At 46.5% G+C, this 25,343-nt stretch overlaps 1 protein-coding gene across 1 annotated transcript; it reads left to right on the forward strand.

Annotated features, from left to right (window-relative positions):
* Positions 1-4,391: 4,391 nt before the first annotated feature.
* On the forward strand, positions 4,392-8,237 carry LOC112129065 (PRAME family member 15). The gene is made up of 3 exons (XM_024232613.1): positions 4,392-4,693; positions 5,353-5,931; positions 7,676-8,237. The coding sequence occupies exons 1-3, from the start codon at positions 4,401-4,403 to the stop codon at positions 8,235-8,237; spliced, it is 1,434 nt and encodes a 477-aa protein (XP_024088381.1). The 5' UTR covers positions 4,392-4,400.
* Positions 8,238-25,343: the final 17,106 nt, after the last annotated feature.

Here is a 25,343-nt window from a genome sequence, read left to right on the forward strand (position 1 = left end):
ATGATCACATGGTGGCTGAATGAGAAGCTGGGAGGAGATCCTCAAATTCATCTCCCCAAGGAGTACTCAGGGTTTTCAAGGCATCATGGATAGTAAGGGGCTGGAAAGTTGGTGTATTTTGGTGGTGGTAAGAGATATGAAGTTATCAGGATGTCAAAACTGCATTATTTGGTGAGTTGGCACCTTGCAGGTCCCTTCAGATCAGCTGGAATCAGTAGTTTCACTGATATGCAGAACCTGAAAGAATATCTCAAATGAAAAATTAATGTTTTACAATGCTTAAATTGCTGTCTGCAGGGCAGTTATGGAGAATTGTAATCTAATGTCTACATGATTTTGGGACAGTAGGCTGCCAGCAACCATGAGGAACAGTTCAGAGAGCAAGCTGACCTCATGATGAATGCTGAATGTGCTGCAAACTTGGTTTTGTTTTTTTGTTTGTTTGTTTGTTTCTCCTCCTCCCTTCTTCATTGATTAAATTTATGAAGTTTAGATGTATGGTTTCAATTTCTTCCAGAGAAGCCTTAACCTAAGCCCTGAGACCATTCACTCCCTCAGTGGCACCTCCCTTCCACCAGCATGAGCAAATAAATTGCTACATTAGGTGATATAAAAACCACAAGGCCATGCGATACATGGAGTTTTTTTTTCTGATTTTGTAGGGATGACACCTCTGCTTTTATAAAGCTATTTTAACTATAAAACATTTTTATAATTTTGATGTGGCCCAAAGATCTCCCAACAACACGACTTTCAGATTGTATTTTTTCTGTCTAATGTCCAGAACAGATCAAACACTTCCCTGCCTCAAACTCAGGAAATGCAGGTCAGAGATTAGTAAAATTCCATCAGTGTTTGGGGAGTTCATGAATGAATGAATTTTTTTCCACAGAGTCTCCCTCTGTCTCCCAGACTGGAGTGCAATGGTGCAATCTTGGCTCACTGCAACCATTGCCTCCTGGGTTCAAGCAATTCTCTTACCTCAGTCACCTGAGTAGCTGGATTACAGGCACCTGCCATCATCCCCAGCTAATTTTTGCATTTTTGAAGAGACAGGATTTCGCCATGTTGGCCTGGCTGGTCTCGAACACCTGACCTCAGGTGATTCACCCAACTTGGCCTCCCAAATTGCTGGTATTACAGGCATGAGCTACCTCACCAAGACTTGAATGAATGAATTCTTGACTTCCACCCTTTCCCTAACACTGTCAATTTCCTGATTCATGAATTTAGTATGGATATCTCATATGAATGGATATCTGACACAATCCATTCATCTGCAGAGAGCCCAAAACCCAATCAGGATTAACTGGGTGGAGCTTCAGAAATCCAATCAGATATCGCTTGTTGATTGGAAGCTAGCAGTGGATACTTGGAGGGGTGTGGGTGGGAGTTGTGATTAGAAAGGTAAATAAAATCTTCTAAAGACCCACAGAAGAGACCCAAAGTCCTCAAGCCTGGAGTTCCTGCTTTGTTCTTCCTGTGGTCTGAGCACCCTGCAATCTGAGTCCAGATCTGGTAAGTCACTAATTTCTGTAAGGACACTCCCATGTGACCTACAGTCAGCCGGATTGGGATGGGGACAGTGTAGCCTAAGATGACATAGAGTTCTATCCTGTGTTTTGTTTTTTTTTCTCATATGAACAATTTGAAGTTTTGAAATTTTTCCTCTAAATGCAGTTTTGTCTTTATTTCAAAAATTGGATTGTGCTTTGGTTTTTGTTATTTCATAATTCTTGATGGGAGCAGTGACTCATGCCTATAACCCCAACACTTTGGGAGGCCAAGGTGGGAGGATCATTTCAGCCCAGGGGTTTGAGACCAACCTGGGCAACATGGCAAAAATGCATCTCTACCAAATATTCTTGATTTTTAAGGGGGATGGAGTCTTGCTCTGTTGCCAAGGCTGGAGTACAGAGGCATGATCTCAACTTATTGCAACCTCTTCCTCCCAGGCTCAAGCAATTCTCATGCCTCAGCCCCCTGAGTAGCTGGTATTACATCCATCTGCCACCGTGCCTGGCTAATTTTTGTATTTTTAGTAGAGGTGGGGTTTCGCCATGCTGGCCAGTTTAGTCTTCAATTTCTGTCCTCAAGTGATCCACCTGCCTTGGCCTCCCAAAGTGCTAGAATTACAGCTGTGAGCCAATGGTGGTCGGCTTCTCCATAAAAGTTTTTTTTTAAATTAGCCGGGCATGGTGGCATGCATCTGAATTCCCAGTTATTTGGGTGGCTGAAGTGGGAGAATTACTTGAGCCTGGAAGATTGAGGCTGCAGTGAGCCATGCTCACATCACTGCTGTACTCCAGCCTGGGCAACAGAGTAAGACCGTGATAAAAAAAAAAAATTCTTAACCAAAGAGAATCTTTGACCTTAATTTTAAACGAATCACATCCTCACTGTAAATCTTCCACCTGAATGGAGACATGGGTATGGGGGTGCATGTCTGTAATCCCAGCTACGTGGAAGGCTGAAGCATGAGAATCACTTGAACCTGGGAAGTGGAGGTTACAGTGATCCCAGATGGTGCCACTGCACTCCAGCCTGGGCATCAGCTCCCCCTACTCCAAAAACAATTAAATTATACCACCCAGGTGATCACTGGATACATGAAGATTTCGACTGTGTTTTCTTAAGGACTGTCATGTCTGTCTTTGTAAAACTGTTTTAACTCTGAAATATTTTGATAAATTTGATGTGGCCAAGGATCCCTCAACAAAGATACTTTCAAGTTTTTTCTTTCTGTCTAATGTCAGGAAGAGATTCAACCCTTCCCTATCTCACACTCAGGACTATGAAAGGCACATATTAGTAAAGCTCCACGTTTGTGGAGTGAATCAGTGAATGAGTCCTGGACTTTCACCCTATCCCTAAATCTTTCACTTTGATGGATGAATATCTAATTCAATCAGTTAACCTCAGGATTAACTGGGTGGGGCTTAAGAGGTCTAATCAAATGTAGTTCTCTCTCTCTTTTTTTTTTTTTTTTTTTGAATCTAGCCTATTTCCCAGGCTAGAGTGCAGTGGCATAATGTCAGCTCACTGCAACTTCTGCCTCCTGGGTTCAAGTGATCCTCCGGCCTCAGCCTCCCTAGTAGCTTGGACTAAAGGCACACATCACTGCACCAGGCTAATCTTTGTAATTTTAGTAGAGATAGGGTTTTACCATGTTCGCCAGGCTGGTCTTGAACTCCTGTCCTCAGATGATCCACCTTCCTTGGCCTCCCAAAGTGCTGGGATTACAGGCGTGAGTCACTGCGCGCAGCCAAAATGGTTCATTTTCAATATGTGTAAAAGGTGTGTATTGGAAACATCTGTCTTGTGTATGATGCATAACACTGTTACATAGCTTTCAAAGCTTCTCACTGAAATTTTCAATAATGAGACCGAGGTGGAAGCTCCTGCGTGGAATCCCAGCACTTTGGGAGGCCAAGGCAGGTGGACTGTTTCAGTCTAGGAGTTCAAGACCAGCCTGGACAACATAGTGAAACCCACTGTCTTTACAAAAAGTCAGAAAATAAAAGATTAGTTGGGCATGGTGATGTCTGCCCGTGGTCCCAGCTACTCGGGAGGCTGAGGTGGAAGAATCCTTTGAGCCTGGGAGGTCAAAGCTGCACTGAGCAGAGATCACAGCACTGCACTCCAGCCTGGGTGACAGAGCAAGATGCTGTCAGAAAGAGAGAGAGAGAGAGGAAGAAAGAAAGAAAGAAGGAAGGAAGGGAGGGACGGAGAGAGGGAAGGAAGGAAGGAAGGAAAGAAAGAAAGAAAGAAGGAAAGAAAGAATGAATGAAAGAAAGAGAAGGAAAAAAGGAAGGAAGGAAGGAAAGAAAGAAACAAAGAAAGAAAGGAAGAAGAGAGGGAAAAAGGAAAGAAGGGAAGGAGAGAGGGAAAGAAGGAAAGAAGAAAGAGACAAAGAGAAAGAGAAAGAAAGCTTAAATAATGAAAAGAAGACAAATAGAATCCATTCTAGGGAGGCCCCATGAGTGTTCCCAGCCAGCTTATTTGTAGGAACTGAAAATGTAGGCATGTAGGCTCGTGACACTTCCATTCCCATTGTTTAAGAGCCTTGAGTAATTAGAAATTTCCCCAAAGTTGGGAGGGTTTAGCTTTCAGATTCCTCCATATTCACTACTCACTAGATGGAGCACTGGATAGAAAGGAAGGGCTAGTGGTGGTCCTGCCTTCTCACTGCTTGGTAGATCCTTATGCTGATGCAGCAGAGGCAGAAGCCTGGCTTTGTGGCCACTGAGTACAGAGTAGAATTGGAGTAAATTAAGGACTCTTTCCCCACTGCCAGAGCAGTGACTTTGGCCATAGGAGAAGATGAAATTGCATGGGCTTGGCCTGAGAGTGATGCCTTTTCTCTGGATTTGTCCTGTGGAAATTTTCCTTGCAGATTCATGAAGATGAGCATCCGGACTCCATCCAGACTTCTGGAGCTGGCGGGGCAGAGCCTGCTGAGGGACCAGGCCTTGACCATCTCTACCCTGGAGGAGCTGCCCATGGAACTTTTCCCCCCACTGTTCATGGAGGCCTTCAGCAGGAGACACTGTGAGGCCCTGAAGCTGATGGTGCAGGCCTGGCCCTTCCGCCGCCTCCCTCTGAGGCCTCTGATGAAGATGGCTTGTCTGGAGACCTTCCAAGCTGTGCTCGATGGGCTTGATGCACTGCTTACCCATGGGGTTCGTCTCAGGTGAGGTGGGCCAGAAGGGCTGGTGGGGAGGGCCCAGGTGTGCAGAGAATGAACAGCTGGGTCATGAGGGGTAGGGAGGCCCAAGAGGGGATGACGCTGGTGAGAAAGCTCAGAAAGGCCTTGGCCATTCCCCAGCTCCTCAGGGAAAGGACTGCTCACCACCCAGGGTCCATGGAGGTAACAGAAACCTCCCCTCTATTGGCACTGAAAGGCACCACGAAAAGTGAGAACTGGGCCGGGCACAGTGGCTCACAACGTAATCTCAGCCCTTTGGAAGGCCAAGGTCAAGAGTTTCAGACCAGCCTGTCCAACATGGTAAACCCCGACTCCACTAAAAATACAAAAATTAGATGGGCATGGTCGTGAGCTCCTGTAATCCCAGACACTTGTGAAGTTCAGGCAGGAGAATCATTTGAACCCGGGAGGTGGAGGTTGCAGTGAGCCGAGATCACATCACTGCACTCCAGCTGGGGAGACAGCGGGAAACTTCATCTCAAATAAAAAAGTGGAACTGGGCAGGATCCAAGGGGAAAACAGGATGGAGAATATTCAGAGAGAGGGAGAAGAAGCAGCGAGGGGAGCAGCTGCTGTCCATGATGTGGAGTTTAAGTTCAGAAGTGAGTCCTTGAATTCTCAGCCTCGCCTCTATTTTCCCACAGGAGGTGGAAACTTCAAGTGCTGGATTTACAAGATGTCACTGAGAACTTCTGGATGGTTTGGTCTGAAGCCATGGCCCATGGGTGCTCCCCAAATGCCATGAGGAACAGAAAACCTGTGCTAGACTGTCCAAGGATGAGAGAACAGCAGCCCTTGACTGTCTTCATAGACCTTTGGCTCAAGAACGGGACTCTGGATGAATACCTCACCTGCCTCCTTCTGTGGGTCAAGCCGAGGAAAGATTTACTACACCTGTGCTGTAAGAAGCTGAAAATTTTGGGAATGCCCTTCTGCAATATCAGAAACATCCTGAAAATGGTGAACCTAGACTGTATCCAGGAGGTGGAAGTGAATTGCAATTGGATACTGCCCATTCTGACACAGTTTACCCCATACCTGGGCCAGATGAGGAATCTTCAGAAGCTCGTTCTCTCCCACATGGATGTCTCTCGCTACGTTTCAACAAAACAGAAAGAGTTTGTTACACAGTTCACCATTCAGTTCCTCAAGCTGCGCTGCCTCCAAAAGATTTATATGAACTCTGTTTCTTTCCTCGAAGGCCACCTGGACCAGCTGCTGAGGTGAGGAAGTGTGGTGAGCTTTTTCTGCAGACCACAGCAGAGCCTGTTACAGTAAATGCTAGTGGGCATCTACTGTGAGCCAGACTATGAGGATGTAACAGTGAAGAGGACACTAGAATGTCCATGCCTTGTCCTGTTGGCAGCTCTGTCCTGAAATGGGTATCATGCAACTATCCCAATAGAGGCAGATGGATCAGCTGGGGTAGATGCTATAGAGAGGCTGCCATGCTAGGAAGCTAGCTACTGGAGGGTTCAGATCTAGTGAGAGTGCCTTTGGGAATTCTTCCTGAGGATCTATGTCTAAGTTAAGATGATGAAAACTAGGTCAGGGATGGTGGCTCATGCCTGTAATCCTAGCACTTTGGGAGTCTGAGGCAAGAGGATAACTTGAGCCCAGCAGTTTAAGACCAGTCTGGTAACATAGCAAGACCCCTTTCAGAAATGAATAAGTAAAAAATAAAAACAAACAAGATAATTTTTTTTCTTGGAAAAGTAGTTTCACTTTTATTGTCCAGGCTAGAGTGCAGTTGCTCCATCTCAGCTCACTACAACTTCCGCCTCCTGGGTTCAAGTGATTCTCCTGCCTCAGCCTCCCAAGTACCTGGGATTACAAGTGTGGGTCATCACACCTGTCTAATTTTTATATTTTAAGTAGAGACAGGGTTTCAACATGTTGGCCAGGCTATTCTCCAACTCCTGACCTCAGGTGATCAAACTGCCTTGACCTCCCAAAGTGCTGGGATTATAGGCGTGAGCCACCATGGCCAGCCAACAAGCTAATTTTTCAGAAGATGATGGGAAGTAGGGAAGTTAAGTGGGCACTGAAGGGGGGAATGCTCAGGAAACCTGCACATTTCAGAATACCAGCTTTCTGCACCTCAGCTTGGTGAACACAAATGATCCCATCTCTTCTTCCCTGTCATAATGGGTTGTTTTGAGCTCCAGGTAAATTAATTACATAGGAAATACGTGATTCTGAAACAGGGTCAGGGAGCAGGCACAAAGAATGGTGAAAGTGATAGATGGTTTGCTGATGATACAGGCATGTCAGAGACTCCTGCAGCCCGCTCACCCCAGCTGATGTTGCAGGATCCTGCCTGGGTTTGTCTCTTCTGCTTGCATCTCCAATGGGCTTGTGTGGCCCAGAGATGTGGTTTTCTGCCTGACAGATGAGGAAAGGGAGCTTTAGGGATTCTGTGAACTTGATCAATTCCTATAAATGATGGTGAAAAGACAGGCTCAAATGGATATATACATATATATATATTTTTTTTTTGATACAGAGTTTCCCTCTGTCACCCAGGCTAGAGTGCAGTGGCATGATCTCTGCTCACTGCAACCTCCACCTCCTGGGTTCAAGCGATTCTCCTGCCTCAGCCTCCCAAGTAGCTGGAATTGTAGGCACCTGCCACCACTCCTGGCTAATTTTTGCATTTTTAGTAGACAGGGTTTTGCCATGTTGGCCAGGCTGGTCTCAAACTCCTGACCTCCAGTGATCTGCCCGTCTCAGCTTCCCAAAGTTCTGGGATTACAGATGTGAGTTACTGCGCCAGGCCTAAAATGGAATTGACCTCAGTGGCAAAGCTCTTCATCACGCAGCATCCTAAGTGTTGACCATCAGACAATCAGAATGACCCTGGGCTTGGGCAAAATGGTCTTCACCCATCACGTTGAAGTCATTTCCCACCACCGTCCACTCACCCCTACGATTCCCCAGAACTAACTTCCTGCTCTCTCTCCCCAGCTGTCTGAAGACCCCGTTAAAAATCCTCGCAATAACTAACTGTGTGCTTTTGGAATCAGACTTGAGACATCTGTCCCAGTGCCCGAGCATCAGTCAACTAAAGACCCTGGACCTGAGGGGCAGCAGGCTGGCCAATTTCAGTCTTGTGCCTCTCCAAGTTCTGCTAGAAAAAGTTGCAGCCACCCTTGAGTACCTGGATTTAGATGACTGTGGCATCATAGACTCCCAAGTCAACGTCATCCTGCCTGCCCTGAGCCGCTGCTTTGAGCTAACCACCTTCAGCTTCTGTGGAAATCCCATCTCCATGGCCACCCTGGAGAACCTGCTGTGCCACACAATCAGACTCAACAACTTATGCCTGGAGCTGTATCCTGCCCCACGGGAGAGTTATGGTGCTGATGGTATTGTCAGCCGGAGCAGATTTTCCCAAATTAGGGCTGAGCTGATGGGGAGAGTGAGGGACTTAAGGCATCCCAAGAGGATCTTGTTCTGTACTGACTACTGCCCTGACTGTGGCAACAGGTCATTTTATGGCCTGGAGTTAGATCAATGCTGCTGTTGAATACCTGCCTATTTAGGCGGATATATCAAATGCTTCCTTCTGGACACATGGAAACTAAAACCTCGGTCTTAGGTACATCCTAAAGGGAACACAGAAACCACCATTTCAGACACCATCTCTGAAAGTGGGAAAGGAAAGGTGATCAAGCAGGGGCCAGACTTGGGGGAAATGTTTACATGGATTCAATGGTACTTTGGGGACCTGTGTCCCGTAGAGTTGAACATGGGAATGTGAATGTTTAGAGTGGAATTCAGGCTTGAGAATACATGAGGGAGTTCCCCTTGCAAGGATGGTTGTAAAGAAGCAGTCAGAAATATAGGGAAACTGAATGGAAACTGTCTGGTGCCCTCTATTATCAAGTAACCTGTTTTCCAGTTTAAGCCTCAGGAATCTTCAGTTATTGAATAAAAAAAAAAAGGCACTGAGTTGTCCAATCAGTAAGATGCAGCCCCAGAAAAATAAGGCATTTAAATGAAATTTGGTTATTTTAATCAATTTCCTCCCATTCTTTTTTTTGAGACAGAGTTTCACTCTTGTTGCCCAGGCTGTAATGTGGAGTGCATTGGTGAGATCTCTGCTCACTGCAACCTCCATTTCCAAGGTTTAAGAGATTCTCCTGCCTCAGCCTCCCAAGTAACTGGGATTACAGGCATGTGCCACCATGTCCAGCTAATTATAGTATTTTTAGTTGAGACAGGGTTTCAGCACTATGTTGGTCAGGCTGGTCTGAAACTCCTGACCTCAGGTAATCCACCCAACTCGGCTTCCCAAAGTGCTGCGATTACAGCTGTGAGCCACTGCGTCTGGCTCTTTGTTTGTTTGTTTGTTTTTTAAAGGTGTTGCTCTTTTTTTTTTTTAAAGTTCTCACTCTGTCCCCCAGGCTACAGTGCAGTGGCACAATCATAGCTCACTGCAGCCTCAATTTCCTGGATTCAAGGGATCATCCCACCTCAGCCTCCTGAGTAGCTAGGACTACAGGCATGAGAATCATCAGGCCTGGGTACTTTTTTAAGTAGAGACAAGGTCTGGCTTTGTTGCCCAGGATGATCTGGAACTCCTGAGCTCGAGTGATTCTCCTGGCCTGGCCTCCCAAAGTGCAGGGAGTATAGCTTTGAGCCACCACGCTCAGCCTCCTCCAGTTTTTGACTTCTCTTTAGACATCTGTTACCTCCTTGTTAGTTTCTGTGGCTGTTCAGTGTGTTAATACACATTAGGTGGACAGCCAGGGCCTGGAATATTAGTGGGCTAGAACAGTGAGCCAATCCACATGGAAAGCACCTTCTCAGGGTCTTTCACTGCTAGCCAGATGCTGAGACCCGGCCACTCCTTGTGAGTCTCCACATGGTTCCGGAAGCCTTAGTTGGTGGACGTCAGCTTCACTGCACAAGGAACCACTCCCTTCTCACTGCCCCGGAAGGGGATGTCCATATTGTATATTAGCTGGAGCCTCTGGGTGACACCAACCCTTGCTTGTTCCCCTGATGACCAGCAGCCCTTCTTGAATTAAACTGGTTGTAGCCAGTAAAGACAGCCACTTTCACTTTAAGTAAAACACTAAAACTATACAGGCATGTAACACCGCGTAAATATTTCAATCTCACATTTAAAACATTACATCTTTTTGGGGAGCTAGGTCAGGTTGATGAGAGATTTTCTCATAAAGCCCCCCGCCCCCTCAAGAAGAGACTAGTGCAGCATGATTTGGAATCTCACATCAAAGGGTAGAGAACGGTCAAATGCCTGTGGGTGATGAGTGACCTTCCCTGTGCTGAGGAAGCCTGCATAACGGGAACCCAAGTGAAGGATCCTGCTGAGTATTCAGGGGTTTGTGTTGTTGTCAGCGATCTTAGCCAAGAGTCTCAGGTTCCCTGTAAAATGAGGATGATGGTGTCCACCAGCTTGTGGGACACTAGTAGAATCCAATAAGATGGTTCATGTTTTGGGCTTGGCATGGGGCCTGGCATAGAGTAAGATCAGTACATCTTGTTCTTTTTTCTCTTCTCAGCAGAAGTCCCAGCATTTTTCATCTTTCAATCTCACCTCCTATTCCTGATAACAGGGAGGCAACAAGAACCCAGGGCATGCAATGGGACTCAGATTCTTCAAGTCACCACAGATTTCATCATGATTCCCCCAAACAACAGAGCTGCAGCAGCCAGCAGGGGGCACAGTGGGCAGTTCAGGGCTGGATTTATACCTAATTATTTTAAGATCAAAATTTCCAATCCATAGGTATCAGGTGCCATCTGCTGGTAGATCAGATCAGATGGTGTAATTTAGTGTTGTAAGGATTATATTTTATTGTATTTTTAGAAATTTACTATTATGAGCCAGGTGTGGTGGCTCATGCCTGTAATCCCAGCACTTTGGGAGGCCGAGGCAGGTGGATCACCTGAGGTTGAGAGTTTGAGACCAGCCTGACCAACATGGAGAAACCCCTTCTTTACTTAAAATACAAAAAATTAGCCAGGTGTGGTGGTGCATGCCTGTAATTCCAGCTACTCAGGAGGCTGAGGCCAGAGATTTGCTTGAACCTGGGAAGTGGAGGTTGCGATGAGCTCAGATTGCACCATTTCACTCCAGCCTTGGCAACAGTAGCAAAACTCCATTTCAAAAAATAGTAATAAAATAAAATAAAATAAAATTTATTATGGCCAGCTGTGGATCTCACATCTATGGTCCCAGCAATTTGGGAGGCCAAGGTGGGAAGATCACTTCAGATCAGGAGTTTGAGACCAGCCTGGCTAACATGGTGAAACCCTGTCTCTACTAAAAATACAAAAATTTAGCTGGGCATGGTGGCGCTTGCCTGTAATCCCAGCTATTCAGGAGGCTGAGGCAGATCAATCGCTTGAACCCAGGAGGCGAAGGTGGCAGTGAGCCGAGATCGTGCTGCTGCACTCCAGCCTGGGTGAAAGAGCAAGACTCCGTCTCAAGGTGGCAGGGTAAAGAATATTTAACTTGGTTTGGAATCTCAAAACAAATGAGATTTTACAAACTAATTTTAAAGACACTGAACAATAATCGTTTCTACTTTAAAATATATTTAGAATAATACAATCTTAGCTTTGAAAGGAAACATGACAGTTTTTAAAAATATTGAGTTTATTTTATTTTATTTTAAGACAAGATCTCACTCTGTCATCCAGGTTGGAGTGCAGTGGCATTATCACGGCTCACTGCAGGCTCGATCTCCCAGGCTCAGGTGATCTTCCTTCCTCAGTCCCCCTAGCAGCTGGAACAACAGGCATGCACCATCATGTCTGGCTTTTTTTTGTATTTTTAGTGGAGACAAGGTTTCACCATGTTGTCCAGACTGGTCTTGAGCTTCTGGGCTCAAGCGATCCACCTGCCTCGGCCTCCCAAAATATTGGGGTTACAGGTGTGATCTGCCACATCCAGCCTTGAGTTTATTTATTTATTTATTTATTTATTTATTTTTGAGATGAAGTCTCACACTGTCGCCCAGGCTGGAGCACAGTGGCATGAGCTCACCTCACTGAAACCACACCTATAAGCGTGAGCCACCGCACCCAGCGTTGAGTTTATTTATTTATTTATTTTGGAGATGGAGTCTCCCTCTGTCACCCAGGCTGGAGTGCAGTGGTAAGATCTCAGCTCACTGCAACCTCCACCTCCAGGGTTCAAGCAATTCTGCTATCTCAGCCTCCCAAGTAGCTGGGATGACAGGCATGCACCACCACACGTGGCTATTTTTTTCTATCATTATTATTATTTTTTTTTAGTAGAGACAGGGTTTTGCCATGTAAGCCAGGCTGGTCTCCAAACCCTGACCTCAGGTGATCCGCCTGCCTCGGCCTCCCAAAGTGCTAGGACTACGGGTGTGAGCCACCAGGCCTGGCCTATTTTTTTTCTTTATAGCAGTTTTAGATTCACAGAAAAACTAAGCAGAAAATCCAGAGTTCCCATCTACCCACTTCCTCCTTCAACACACAGCACCCCTACAGGATCAGCACCTACACCAGCACAGAGCATTCGTCACAATCAATGATCCACAGGGACACATCATTATCACCCAATGTCCACAGTTTACATGAGGGATCATTACTGGTTTTGTATATTCTATGGATTTTAACAAAGGGATAATGACATGTATCCACCATTAGAGCATCACGCAGAGTAGTTTTGTTTCCTTAAAAGTCCTCTGTCATCTTTCCATTCATCCCATTGTACTCCAACCCCTGGCAACCACTGGGTTTTCTACCATCTCCATAGAAAAAGGCAAAAGCCTTTTCCGGAATGTCTAACAGGATGAGTCTTTTCACACTGCCTTCCTTCACTTATACAATAACGTGCATTTAGGAATCTTTCACGTGTTTTTATGGCTTCATAATAGTTCACTGACCAGATGGATCACAGTTTGTTTCTCCAGTCACCGACTGAAGGGCATCTTTCTTGCTTCCAAGTTTTGGCGCTTATGAATACAGCTGCTATAAACATCCAGGTGTGGGTTTACTCATTTTGTTAAATACCTGAGAGCATGATGACTGAATTGTAGGGGTATGGCATGTTTTACAAGGATTTTTTCTTTCTTCACAATCTCACATTCTCGATATTGCTCCTGAAGGTCAGGAACTTTGTCTCAATCATCCTGTGTTCCCACTGCTGAGCATGGAATGTGGCACTTGGTAGCAAATGCTGTTGACCACGTGATGCACGGAAATGTTTATCACTATAGCCACTAAATTGCTCACCTAGAGACGTCAACAGTAGCTCGCCACCAATAATAACAAATAAGTTGGATTATGGAACAGATAGCCCTTGTGATACTGTGGATACTCCATGTGTATCATGAAAGTCCAGCAATTGGCCAGGCGCAGTGGCTCACATCTGTAATCCCAGCACTTTGGGAGGCTGAAGCGGGCAGATAACTTTAGGTCGGGAGTTCGAGACAAGCGTGGCCAACATGGTTGAAATCCTGTCTCTATTAAAAAAACAAAAATTAACTGGGCGTGGTGGTGCGTACCTGTAGTTACCGCAACTGGGGAGACTGCGGGAGGAGAATTCCTTGAATGCAGGAAGTGGACATTGCAGTGATCGAAGATCATGCCACTGCACCCCAGCCTGGGTAGCAGAGTGAGACACCATATGAAAAAAAGAAAAAGAAAGAAAGAGAAAGAAAGAAAGAAAGAAGGAAAGAAAGAAAGAAAGAAAGAAAGAAAGAAAGAAAGAAAGAAAGAAAAAGAAACAGAAAGGGAAAACAAAATGAAACAAAACAAGAAAGTCCAGCATGGTAGGAGGTAAATAGAGGCACACGAGGGAGAGCTTCATTTGTTTTTCATCCTTTTTCCCTTCTCTGGACAGCATTCTGAATGCAAAACATTCCAAAAACACAGAGCAAACGTGTCTTCTAATCTTCCCCTTATCCCAGACCGCTCTTCACAGTGTATGTGCTAGTGTCTTCCAGACTTTTGTATGACTTGCTATACAGAAGATCAGATCAAACGGGCATGTCCCTAAAAACTGACTTGCCAGATCTGGACTCACTTTGCAGGATGCCAGGACCTCTGTGAGAATCAAGCAGTAGCTCCAGGAGCCAGGGCTTTTGGTCTCTTCTGTGCATCTTCAGGAGCTTTTACTGAGCTTTCTCACTACAACCCCGCTTCTTGATTACCAACTTCCAATCCAGAAATGACATCTGACTGGATCATGAACTTCCACACAGTTAACCCTGATTGAGTTTTCAATGTTCTTCTCATTAAGTGATTAAATTAGATAGGCATTTATGAAAGTGAAATAAGTACTAATAGGATGAAGGTCTAAAACTCATTTATTCACTTATTCCACAAACACTGGTAAAGTCTGACTAATCTGTGACCTTCATAGTGATACAGGGAAGGATTTAATCTGTTTCTGACATTAGAACATGTATATATATATATATAAACTTTAATGGAGACTCTTAGGCCACATCAAAAGTATCAAAACGTTTCAGCATTAAAACACTTTTAAGAAGACAGGGATGTCATCCCTAAAAAACACAATAAAAATCTCTGTGTATCCACTGGACACCTGGGTTTTGTGCTACCTAACATGATAGATCATATGCCCATTCAGGTGGAAGATAGGAACTACTGAGGGTGTAATTTTTCTCAAGGTTAAGGTCAAGGTTTCACTGAAAGAAATCAGGCCTAAATTACAAAGTGAGGTGGGTGCTGGGCTGGACGGGACTAAGTCTTCTAGTGCGACCCTAGGAGGGAACCAAGACAACATAAAACATGGCAGTTATTTTGTGGGCATCTGGAGAAAAGGATTGAAAGACTTTTTTATTTTTTTAGATTGGGTGTCACCCAGGGTGGTGTGCAGTGTTGCAATCTTGACTCACTGCAACCTCTGCCTCCCAGGCTCAAGCAGTCATCCGCTTTCAGCCTTCTGAGTAGCTGGAACTTCCAGCACGTGGTGGCATACTGGCTAACTTTTTTGTATTTTATGCAAAGAAAAGATTTTGCCACATTTCCCAGGCTAGTCTCAGAATTCCAGGACTCAAGTGAACCACCATGCAGAGCAAAGTTATTGTGATTTGAAAAGACAGGCTTTGCTTTGTTTTTAAGAATCCATAGTGATATTCCATATGTTATTTTCTTTCCTTTTTTTTAAAATTTTGAAATGAAGTATCACTCAGTCACTCAGGCTGGGGTGCAATGGCATGATCTCAGCTCACTGCAACCTCCACCTCCCAAATCCAAGTGATTCTCCTGCCTCAGCCTCCTGCGTAGCTGAGATTACAGGTGTGAGCCAACTCACCCAGCTAATTTTTGTATTTTTAGTAGAGGTGGGGTTTCACCATACTGGCCTCACTGGTCATGAACTCCTAACCTCAGATGATCCACCTGCCTTGTCCTCCAAAAGTGCTGGGATTATAGGCATGAACCACCATGCCCCATCATATATGCTATTTTCTATTAATTTTTTTAATAGTGATGGGGTCTTGCTTTACTACCTAGTCTGGTCTTGAGGCAGAAATTTGAGAACAATAATAACTATAAATACTACATTCATTTACTCCAAGAAAAGTTACAGACAAGGCTATATGAAGGTCATAGTGACCAAGCCTGAGAAGTAAAAGCCAAGGACCAGAATGTGGCAAGGCAAAGGTAAAAACAAACAAACAAACAAACAACAAGTTTTCCTCTGCCTAGCAAGCTCATTTCAAGGACAGTTACAAGATAATGCTGTTGGAGAAGTCGAAATGAAAGGAATAGACTCCAGACACCCACTGCTCCAGAGCAAGGGTGATAAAAAAAAAAAAAAGAAAAAGGGCAAATGTCTGTATTTAGCCAGTTCTTCTTTTTTCTTTTGATGCAGCTACAAGGCCACCAGCTATGCAAGGCCGCAAGTTATGCTATAGATTACATTACCTGTCATTGTATGATTAACTGCCATTGTTTTGCTTCTGTAAGCCTGCTTGTAAAAATCGTGCTCAGTCTTTGTTCAATGCTCAGCTTTTTGGATATAAATCCACTGAGCCAGTGTGTACCTTAAAAAAAAAAAAATCCTCCTGTTTTCCCATATCAGTTGCTCTGGTCCTCAGTTTCTCACATCTTTTTGGTGAGCCAGACTGGAGGAGTGGAGATGACAGGCTTACTTTCTCCTTTTCCTGTGGGGCTGGAGCCTGGGGTCAAGGGAAAACTGTGACCCCAGGCGTTGCCTGGAGAACTTCAGCCCAGAGGGGACATCGGCTCTCCTGTGACCCGGTGCCCCCACCCAGCAGCACAACAGAACCTGAAGGGCTACAGGATGATTCCAGGAGCAATGTGATTCCTTCAGGACTGCAGTAAAATTTTGGGACCAAAGACAGGATCCATCCCATAAGGACAGAAGGGGAGCATGATCACCTCCAAGGGTGTAAATAGTAATCCGACCCAGAAAGGCTGGAGGTGGTGAGAGAGAGGCTCACCAATTCAGATGAAACTCACACCCTACCCGGCACACAACACAAGGGTTGCTCCCCAAGTCAGTTAGGAAAAGAAAACTGGAGGTGGTGAGAGTGGTTCACAACCCCAATTAGGAACACACGAACTGGGAGTGGGGAGGTGTGTGAAAGTGTGTGAAAGATACAGTTCAGGGAGGAACCAATGTGGGAGTGGCATAGAGAGTCACAGATCTCTTAGCATGGTCTGTGTGCTCCAAGCAAAGTGTGGGGCCAACCTACACTAGTGGAAAACCGCATAGAGCTAATAGGAGCTGCCCCATAGCTCAGAGTTATGGTGGGAATAAAAACCTCTCTAAAGCCAAGTGGAGTCTGAAAACTCCCGTAATAGGACATGATCTGGTTGAACTGAGGCAAAAGGAAGAGTGGCTGTGCTGCATCGTAAGGGGAGGAAATACGAGGAAAGTCATCAAAACACACTCCATTGGGGTGCATGTTACAGAACTTTAATAAAGGTTTTGCAGGAGATTATGGAGTTATGCTGAACTCCTAGAGGTTGAGAACTCTCTGTGAATTCAAATGCCTTCTTTTGGTGTTGGATGGCCAACCAAAGGAACTATAGATAGGGAAATAATTGACCATGCATTTAAGGTGATGAGAGGGGTTGGAGGAGAGCCTGGGCACCCAGATCAATTTCCTTATATTGACTCATGGTTAAATATAGCACAGACAAGAACAGCATGGTCCAGCTCTCTTTAGCCAGTTAGTGCAAAACACTTGTGGCCTGAGCCGAGCCAAAAATGAAAGTAAGAGCAGCTTCACTGGCTGACACAGAGTTAAAGGCAAAGTCCCAGAGGGAGCAAAAAAGTCAGTTTTGCAGGAACCACCAGAGGGAATAGAGATTCCTACTCCATATGTCCCAGCTCACCCTCCTTTACAGAGGCCAATGTCCCCCCAGGAACCAGATTCAAGAGCTAGCACACCCCAAGTCTCACCCCAAAGGAAGGATCAGAGGCTTGAAAGGCCAGAGAAGGAAGTCAAGATGGTTAAGCAGGCCATCTCAGATCTGGCCGTGCTTGAGTTATGCAAATGCATCTCAGGGAGATGGGAGGACTCATTTATTATGATGAGCAAGGCCAAGTCAGGTGGGGGGAATGGACTTTCATCTATCATCCCTTTCCCACCACTGATCTCTTGAACTGGAAACACCACACTCCCTCCTATATGGCAAAGCCCCAAGCTCTTATAGATCTGATGCAGTCCATCTTTCTGACACACAGTCCAACCTGGCCAGACTGCAGGCAGCTTTTTCTCCCACTGTTTAACACTGAGGCATGTTGGAGAGTAACACAGGCAAATCTCTGCTGGCTGGAAGCCCGCTGTTCTCTCTCTACACTTTGTCTCTGTGTCTTATTTCTTTTCTCAGTTTCTCGTCCCACCTGATGAGATATACCCACAAGTGTGGAGGGGCTGGCCACCTTCCTTTAGGGCAGCAGGATTCTGCCACATCTGGATTCCAAATTTTTCAGTGATGACTAAGACATTATAAGAAGCCACAAAATCAGAGAAAAAGAGCCGCTCCTTTGGGAAACGAATCAGGAAATAGCATTCAAAGAGCTCAAGGAAGCTTTAAGTCAGGCCCAGGCTTAGGACTACCAGATATAATTAAGCCTTTCTTTCTATATATTCGTGAATGAAAAAAAAATGGCTGTAGGGGTTCTGACTCCAATTATAGTATCATGGCTTTGCTCAGTGGCATATTTATCCTAACAACTGGACTCCGTGCTGCTAGGATGGCCTTCTTGTCTTAAGGCATTAGTTGCCACCATCTTGTTAACTCAAGAAGCCAGCAAATTAACTCTGGGACAGCAGCTAACTGTCCGGGTGCCACACTCAGTTATAACTTTGATGGATCAAAGAGGGCATCATAGATTATCAAACCAAAAATGACTCAGATCTTCCATGTGAGAAATCTTACATTATTTTAGAAACAGTGAACACCTTACACCTGCCTACTCTGCTCCCAGTCTAACCGGGGGCTCCCCTCCATGACTGTGTTGCAACAGTAGATGAGGTATTCTCCAGTTGGAAAGATCTTGCAGACAGACCTCAGAGACCCAGATGTTGAATATTTCACAGATGGAACTAGTTTTGTGCTAGAAGGGGTTCAAGATGCCAGGTATGCACTAATAACATTGGACTTAGTAGTAGATGCTCTGCCTCTTCCTACTGGAACATCAGCTCAAAAGGCAGAATGAATAGCCCTGACAGAAGCACTGTTTCTAGCAAAAGAGAAGAAGGTCAATATTTACACTGATTCTAAGTATGCTTTTACTACATTGCATGTACGTGAAGTTATAGACAAAGAGACAGGACTTTTTACAGCTGGAGGCAAAGAAATCAAGTACAAAGAAGAGATTCTACAGCTCTTAGAGGCTGTATGGGCTCTAGGAAAAGTAGCCCTGTTGCACTGCAGATGGCACCAAAAGGCTTGGACACCAAAAGCCAAAGGAAACAGAAAGGCAGACAGAGAGGCAAAGAGGGGAGCAATGACTGCACCACATTTTAAAGAGGAAGCCTTAGCTATGCCTCTCTTCCCAGAACCTTCTCTCCAAGAAGACCCAAGTTATACTCCAAATGAAAGAGACTGGTTTGCTCAAGAAGCGGGAAAATATATTAAAGGAGGGTGGTGGAAATTTTTCAATGGGAGATTAGCCATTCCAGAAATGTTACCTCCTACGTTTCTGAAGCAAATTTATCTAGGAACTCATATGGGAGAAAACAGCACTGGAAACATTACTGAAATGCCATGCCGTTTCTATGTGCCGTGGCTCTCTGCCATCATTTGAGCTGTTTGTAAACAATGCTTAACCTGTGCTCAGCACAACCGGTGACACGGGCCCACTCAACCCCCAAGAATTCAGGAAGTAGGAACAATGCCTTGTGAAAACTTTCTTATAGACTTTACCAAACTACCCCATGCCTGAGGCTATCAGTATGTGCTAGTGCTTATTTACACCTTTTCAGGATGGATTGAAGCTTTCCCCATCAGAACAGAAAAAGCATGAGAGGTGACTAAAGTACTGCTAAGAGACATTATCCCCATGCTTGGACTGCCTCTAACTTTAGGGTCCATTAATTGGACGGCATTTGTAGCTGAAATAGTGCAAGATTTAACAAGACTGTTAAAAATAAAATGGAAGTTACACACAGCCTATCAGCCGCAAAGTTCAGAAAAAGTGGAATGCATGAACCAGACATTCAAGCAGCTACTGAAGTTATATTTCCAGGAAACCTATCTGAGATGGGATGAGGTCTTGCCTGTGGTCCTCCTCTGAGTCAGGTGCACCGTCACCAAACAAATTGGGTATTTGCCCTATGAGATTTTGTTCAGTCAGCCTCCCCAATCATAAGTCAAATTAAAGGTGATCTCTGTGAACTAAGAGAATTAACCTTAAGAAAGCAAATGCAGGCATTAGGGACAGACTTGCAAAGTGTCCATGGTTGGGTACAGGAAAGAATGCCTATAAGCCTGACAGACCAGATACACCCCTTTAAACCTAGTGACTCTGGGTTAAAAAGTTAAATTCAATTCTCTAGGACCCATATGGGATGGGCACTGTACTGTAACCTTTTTTTTTTTTTACTGTTGATGCAGAGTCTCGCTCTGTCCCCTAGGCTGGAGTCCAGTGGTGCGATCTCAGCTCACTGCAAGCTCCACCTCCTGGGGTCGCACCATTCTCCTGCCTCAGCCTCCCAGGTAGCTGGGACTACAGGCACCCACCACCATGCCTGGCTAATTTTTGTATTTTTTTTAAATAGAGATGGGGTTTCACTGTGTTAGCCAGAATGGTCTCCATCTCCAGACCTCGTGATCCACCCGACTGGCCTCCCAAAGTGCTGGGATTACAGGTGTGAGCCAACACACCCAGCCCTATACTGTAATCTCGTGCACTCCCTCTGCTGTTAAAGTTGCAGGTGTTGTGCCTTGGATCCACCACAGTTGGCTGAAACCGAAGCTCAGGACAAGTGGACCAGCCAGCAGGACCCAGATCATCCAACTGATCCTGACATGAGACACAGCTGATCCTGAGATGAGACCAAGCTGCTGCTAAAGATGACTGCCCTACTCTCGTCACTCCAGAGGCTGACCAGTCTACACACAGCTGAAGGTTGAGGAGACAACAAGCCCTGCTCTAGTCACACACTGGAAGCGGACTAGTCTACACACTGCGAAACTTGAGGACTCATCAAGCAAATAAACATTGTCAGAAATCTTAGGTCTAGTAGTTTTCCTTGTAATACTGTTTTCCTATTGTTCACTGAAACCTCTGCCTCCTCAGTTCAAGCAATTCTCCTGCCTCAGCCTCCCAAGTAGCTGGGACTACAGGCACGACACCACACCCAGCTAATTTTTGAATATTTACTAGAGACGAGATTTCACCATATTGGCCAGGCTGGTCTCAAATTCCTAACCTCATGATCCACATACCTCAGCCTCCCAAAGTCCTGGGATTACAGGTGTGAGCCACTGCGCCCAGCCGTCCTGCTTCTTTCTAAGTGGGGATCTGCTCCCCACACATTCTCCTCTGTGTTCCTCAGGCCACGAATATCTCTGAGGTCCGTGAGTGTGAGGTCTCTTGCAGGTGCTGTTCTTTCCTTTCTCTCAGGACCTTTTTTATTGGTGTGTCTCTGTGCAATAAGGAATGTGAGCCTGTGAAGAACAGGCTGGACTCTGCAGCAGGACACAGAGGCCCTGGAGAGGCAGACAGTGGAGCAAGCAGGGGCTAAATTTACCTCGTTTTTACCCAAAGGAGGCTCCTAACCACTGTCGCCACTGACACAGTGGCTCCAATAAAAAGAAAATAGGTGATGACTCCACACATTTCCTGGAGCAGTTAGAAAAAAAATCCCTGTTGATATTCATATTAGTACAGTACTTTTGGTAGTATTAGTTCTTGTATTAGTAGTAGTACTAGTATTAGTGTCAATACCTGCATTAGTATTAGTAGTGGTATTGTTTAGCTGATGAAAGTTTGTTTCTCTCTCCTTCTGGGATAAAAACTCAAGACACCCTGGGGATCTCGAGTGCATGGACCAGGGAGTCTGAAGGCGTTTGTTCTTTGGATATGAACCCATGGGAAGTGGGTGGGTATTCTGTGGCCAAACTCACTGACCTCTTTGATTAGAGGAGACAGAGGGGGCTAGCACCCACCTTCAGGCCTGTGCTTCCAGGAACACTTCTCTCTCTTTCCATGTGTGTGCCTGAGAGGGTTCCTGGTCCTCACCCATCCCCATTGGCTCTTCTACAGGTGATGTGTCTACTCTATACCTACAGGTGACCTTGTGTAGAAAGAAATCCAAGAACCCACGTGGGGCCACATAGAGTGCGGCTGCCTCCAGGCAGGCACAGGGACCCCGAGCTTCTGAGGCACTATGAGCACCTGAGACTAGGGCACTCTAATGGAGACAAATGCATGGGGCTTTAGAAGAGGCTGCGTTGGAGGGAGCAGAGGAGGGCATGGATGGAATGCAGAGGTCCCTGGAAGCTTCAGGGCTAGAGGCACTTGGGAGAGGGGTAGGCATCATGGAGAAAAAGGTCAGGGCTCCTTCCATGCCCTGAGGTCACAGCAGGTCTCCCTCTCTCCCAGCTCCTCCGTGGGCTCTTGTGTCTGGGAGTCAGGGCTGGCTCAGCTGGGGTTCTTTGGTGAGTGGGAAGGACATAGGGTGCTCAAGGTCTCAAGTGCAACTTTTAACATAATCCTCAAATGAGAGGTTTCGCCCAGTAGCCTCCTGTCCACAGATCCCATGTCTTCTGGCTCGACTCCTGAGGGTGTTGCCCAGCCAGGGACACGAGGTATTTTACTTTTCCCTGCCACGTGAAAAACCATGTTAACCTATGTGAGGCCAGCTCTGTCCTGGAGAGTTGTCACTTTCTATGTGCTCACACCACACACACACACACACATATATATATACACATACATACCATGAGGTCATTGACACTTACCAAAGGTGTGAACCAGGGATGTCAGGATCCACGGGGCCCCACCCAGGGGCTGCTGGGAAGGCACTTTTGTCCAAGGAGGTACCCTGGCCTGAACCTCAGCTGTTCCCTTTTTTTTTCCTTCCAAAAGTGTCTCTACCACCCCTTTCAAGCCTTAACATCCCTTCTGGGACTTCTTGCCACATTGCGGTAAAACCGCGAGTGTGACATGCACCGTGGGTGGGCACCAGGGATGCCAGGATCACCAGGGCCCTGTGCAGCACCTGCTGGGAGGGCACTTTCATCTGTGGGGGGACCCAGGCACCCCTCCTCTGCCTCACCACTTTTTTCCTTCCACAGGTGTCTCTACCTCCCCTTTCAAGCCTTATCTTCCATCCTGGGCCTTCTTACCACTTGGGGTGCCCCCCATGGGTGTGACATGCACCTTGGGTGTGAATCAGAGATGGAACTAACCCCGGAGCCCTGTGCAAGTGCTGCTGGGAAGGCACTTTAGTCCATGTGGGGACACAGGCCCCCTCCTCTGCCGCACATATTTTTTTCCTTCCACTGGCGCCTGCTGCTGCTTTGGGGTTCCCCCCAGTGGGAGCGACAGGCATCGTCGGAGTAAACCAGGGACACCAGTATCCCCAGGGCCAAGCTCAGGAGCTGCTGGAAAGTCACTTTCATCCATGGGGAGACCCATGCCCACCTCCTCTGCAGTGCCATTTTTTATTCCTTCCACAGGTGCTTCTACCTTAAGCTTCAAGCCTTGTCTTCCATTCTGGGCCTTCTTGATGCTTTGGGGTGCCTCCCGAAGGTGCGACACGCACCGTGGGTGTGAACCAGGGATGCCAGGATCCCCCAGGCCCTGCACAGGGTCTGCTAGGAAGGCACTTTCATCCGTGGGTTGACCCAGGCCCCCCTTCTCTACTGCGCCATTTTTTTCCTTCCACAGATGCCTCTACCTCCCCTTTCAAACCTTATCTTCCCTTCTAGGCTTTCTTGCCCCTTCCGGGTGCCCCCACCACCATGACAGGCAACGTGGGTGTGATCCAGGGATGCCAGAAATCCCGGGGACTCCGTAGAGGCTGCTGGGAAGGCACATTCTTCTGTGGGGGGACCCAGGCAACCCTCCTCTACTGTGCCCATTTTTTTCCTCCACAGGTGCCTCTACCTCCCCTTTCAAATCTTGTCTTCCTTTCTGGGCTTGCTTGAAGCCTTGTGGTGCCCCGCATAGGTGCGATACACATCGTGGGTGTGAACCAGGGATGCCAGGATCCCCGGGGCCCAGTGCAGGGTCTGCTAGGAAGGTACTTTCATCGATGGGTGGACCCAGGCCCTCCATCTCAGCCCCACCATTTTTTTTTCCTTCCACAGGTGCCTCTACCTCCCCTTTCTAGCATTATCCGCCATTATGGGCCTTCTTGGAAGTGCTGGGAAATTCAGAACCACCAAAAGGGAATCACAGCCCTAGCTCAGGAAGCTCTCACGCCTGGGCTCCTGAAAAGAGTAGTAGCTCTTCTCTTTTTCTCTTCATACAACTTGGTGAGCAAGGGGCTTGTTTCAGCTTTGTTTGTGTTACTGCTTGTAGCCCCACCATCAGGCGGGTCTTGTCCTGCAACCAGGAAGAACGAAATATGCAGACAAGTGGAGAGTGAGCAAGATAAAGAGGACCTTTATTGCGCAATGGAACACGGGGATGGGGTGAACTCCTGGGCCCTCGGGAGCACTGGGGGACCTTGTTTGGTAACCGCAACCTGGGCAGCTTCAGTTGTGCCTTTGGAGCTACTGCCCTGCCAACTTGGGAGGACCAGGACTCCCTCTTGTCCCAGGCTCCCATCAGCTCCAAAGTGTGCGCAGCCTCGGCTTTGCCCTCTCTCTGTGTTTCCCCGCAGAGGTGACAGGTGAGATGCAGGTTCACAGCAGCTCTGGCCAACCCCACAGAAACAAATCTGAAGCTCCTGGGTCTGGTTTAATGAGCCCCAACTGCGCTCTGATCCAGGAGCTTGCAGGCTAACAGCACAAAGTGGGGAGTGAGGTCGAGGCTGTGGTGAAGACTGCGGACCTAGGAGCAAGTCCCGTTTAGCCATGACAGGGTATGGGTGGCAAAGTTGGCTGCCTCGGGGACATGGGGCACAGGCCTGGCTCACAACCCTGCCAAAGGGTGGTGCCTTTAGGAGTGGATCATGGTCCACAAGCCCAGCAATCAGAAGCATCAGGCTCTGTGATCACCACTCTTGGGGGCAGATCTTGGAAATGCAGCCTCAGGAAGATTCACACAGAACCCCTTTTTAGACTTAGGAACTTGATACTATCAGCAGGGTGGGTGCACAGTGGATGCATAGCTGGCCAGGTCTTTGAACTTGGTGCCATTTCTGCTTCCCAACTCGGGCGCCTGTAGCATGGCCCCAGCTCTGCCTTCTGAACCTGACAACCACACTTCATGTGCAAGCACGGCACCACCCCAAGCCCATCTTCTCCTCATGGCCCCTTTCTGCCTGTGCCTTTGTGCCTGACCGTGCTGCTCCCCAAAGTTGAAAAAGTATGAATAAACAGATGACCAAAGAGAAGTAAAGGATGAGTGCAGACCATTCGCACACCTGTAATCCCAGCACTTTGGGAGGCCAAGGTTGGCGGATCACTCAAAGCCAGGAACTCAAGACCAGCCTAGTGAACAGGGGAAAACCCTGTCTCTACTAAAAATACAAAAATCAGCAGGCTTGGTGGCATGTGCCTGTACCCCCAGCTACTTGAGTGGTTGAGGCACGAGAATCACTTGAGCCCCACAGGAAAGGATTCCAGTGATCCCAGATTGCACCACTACACTCCAGCCTGAATGACAAAGCAATATTTTTGTCTCCAAAAATAAAAAATAAATAATGAACTAAAAGAACAAGAATGGGTGGGAATTACTCAAAATGGTCTAATTTTATTTTGTTGCTATGATATTCCACAGCTGAACCTCAATCACAGACAAATTAGTGCTTCGTTATTTTTCCATCAGTAACTCAATAACTAGAGATTTCTGATGTATAAATCCCTAAAACAAGTAAATCAATTACAGAGGACACCAGAAAGTTTTCATTGAGGTTCTCTATTTCTGATATTTCTTGGTGACCATCCTTGCAGGGATAACATTCTCATCACTGAAGAACTTTAGCTTCTCTTTCTGACTCTGTAGGTCTCATTGACTCCACCTCAATATTTTCCTCAAGTCTTGCCCCCTTCT

This window comes from Pongo abelii, chromosome 1, assembly GCF_028885655.2.
Source record: "Pongo abelii isolate AG06213 chromosome 1, NHGRI_mPonAbe1-v2.0_pri, whole genome shotgun sequence".
Taxonomy (NCBI): Eukaryota; Metazoa; Chordata; class Mammalia; order Primates; family Hominidae; genus Pongo; species Pongo abelii.

Bases quoted from the DNA above. Each gene is read 5' to 3' on its own strand.
- LOC112129065 (XM_024232613.1), top strand. From the start codon at position 4,401: ATGAAGATGAGCATCCGGACTCCATCCAGACTTCTGGAGCTGGCGGGG. The intron at 4,694-5,352 runs GTGAGGTGGGCC...ATTTTCCCACAG, and splicing joins ACCCATGGGGTTCGTCTCAG to GAGGTGGAAACTTCAAGTGC. The intron at 5,932-7,675 runs GTGAGGAAGTGT...CTCTCTCCCCAG, and splicing joins CACCTGGACCAGCTGCTGAG to CTGTCTGAAGACCCCGTTAA.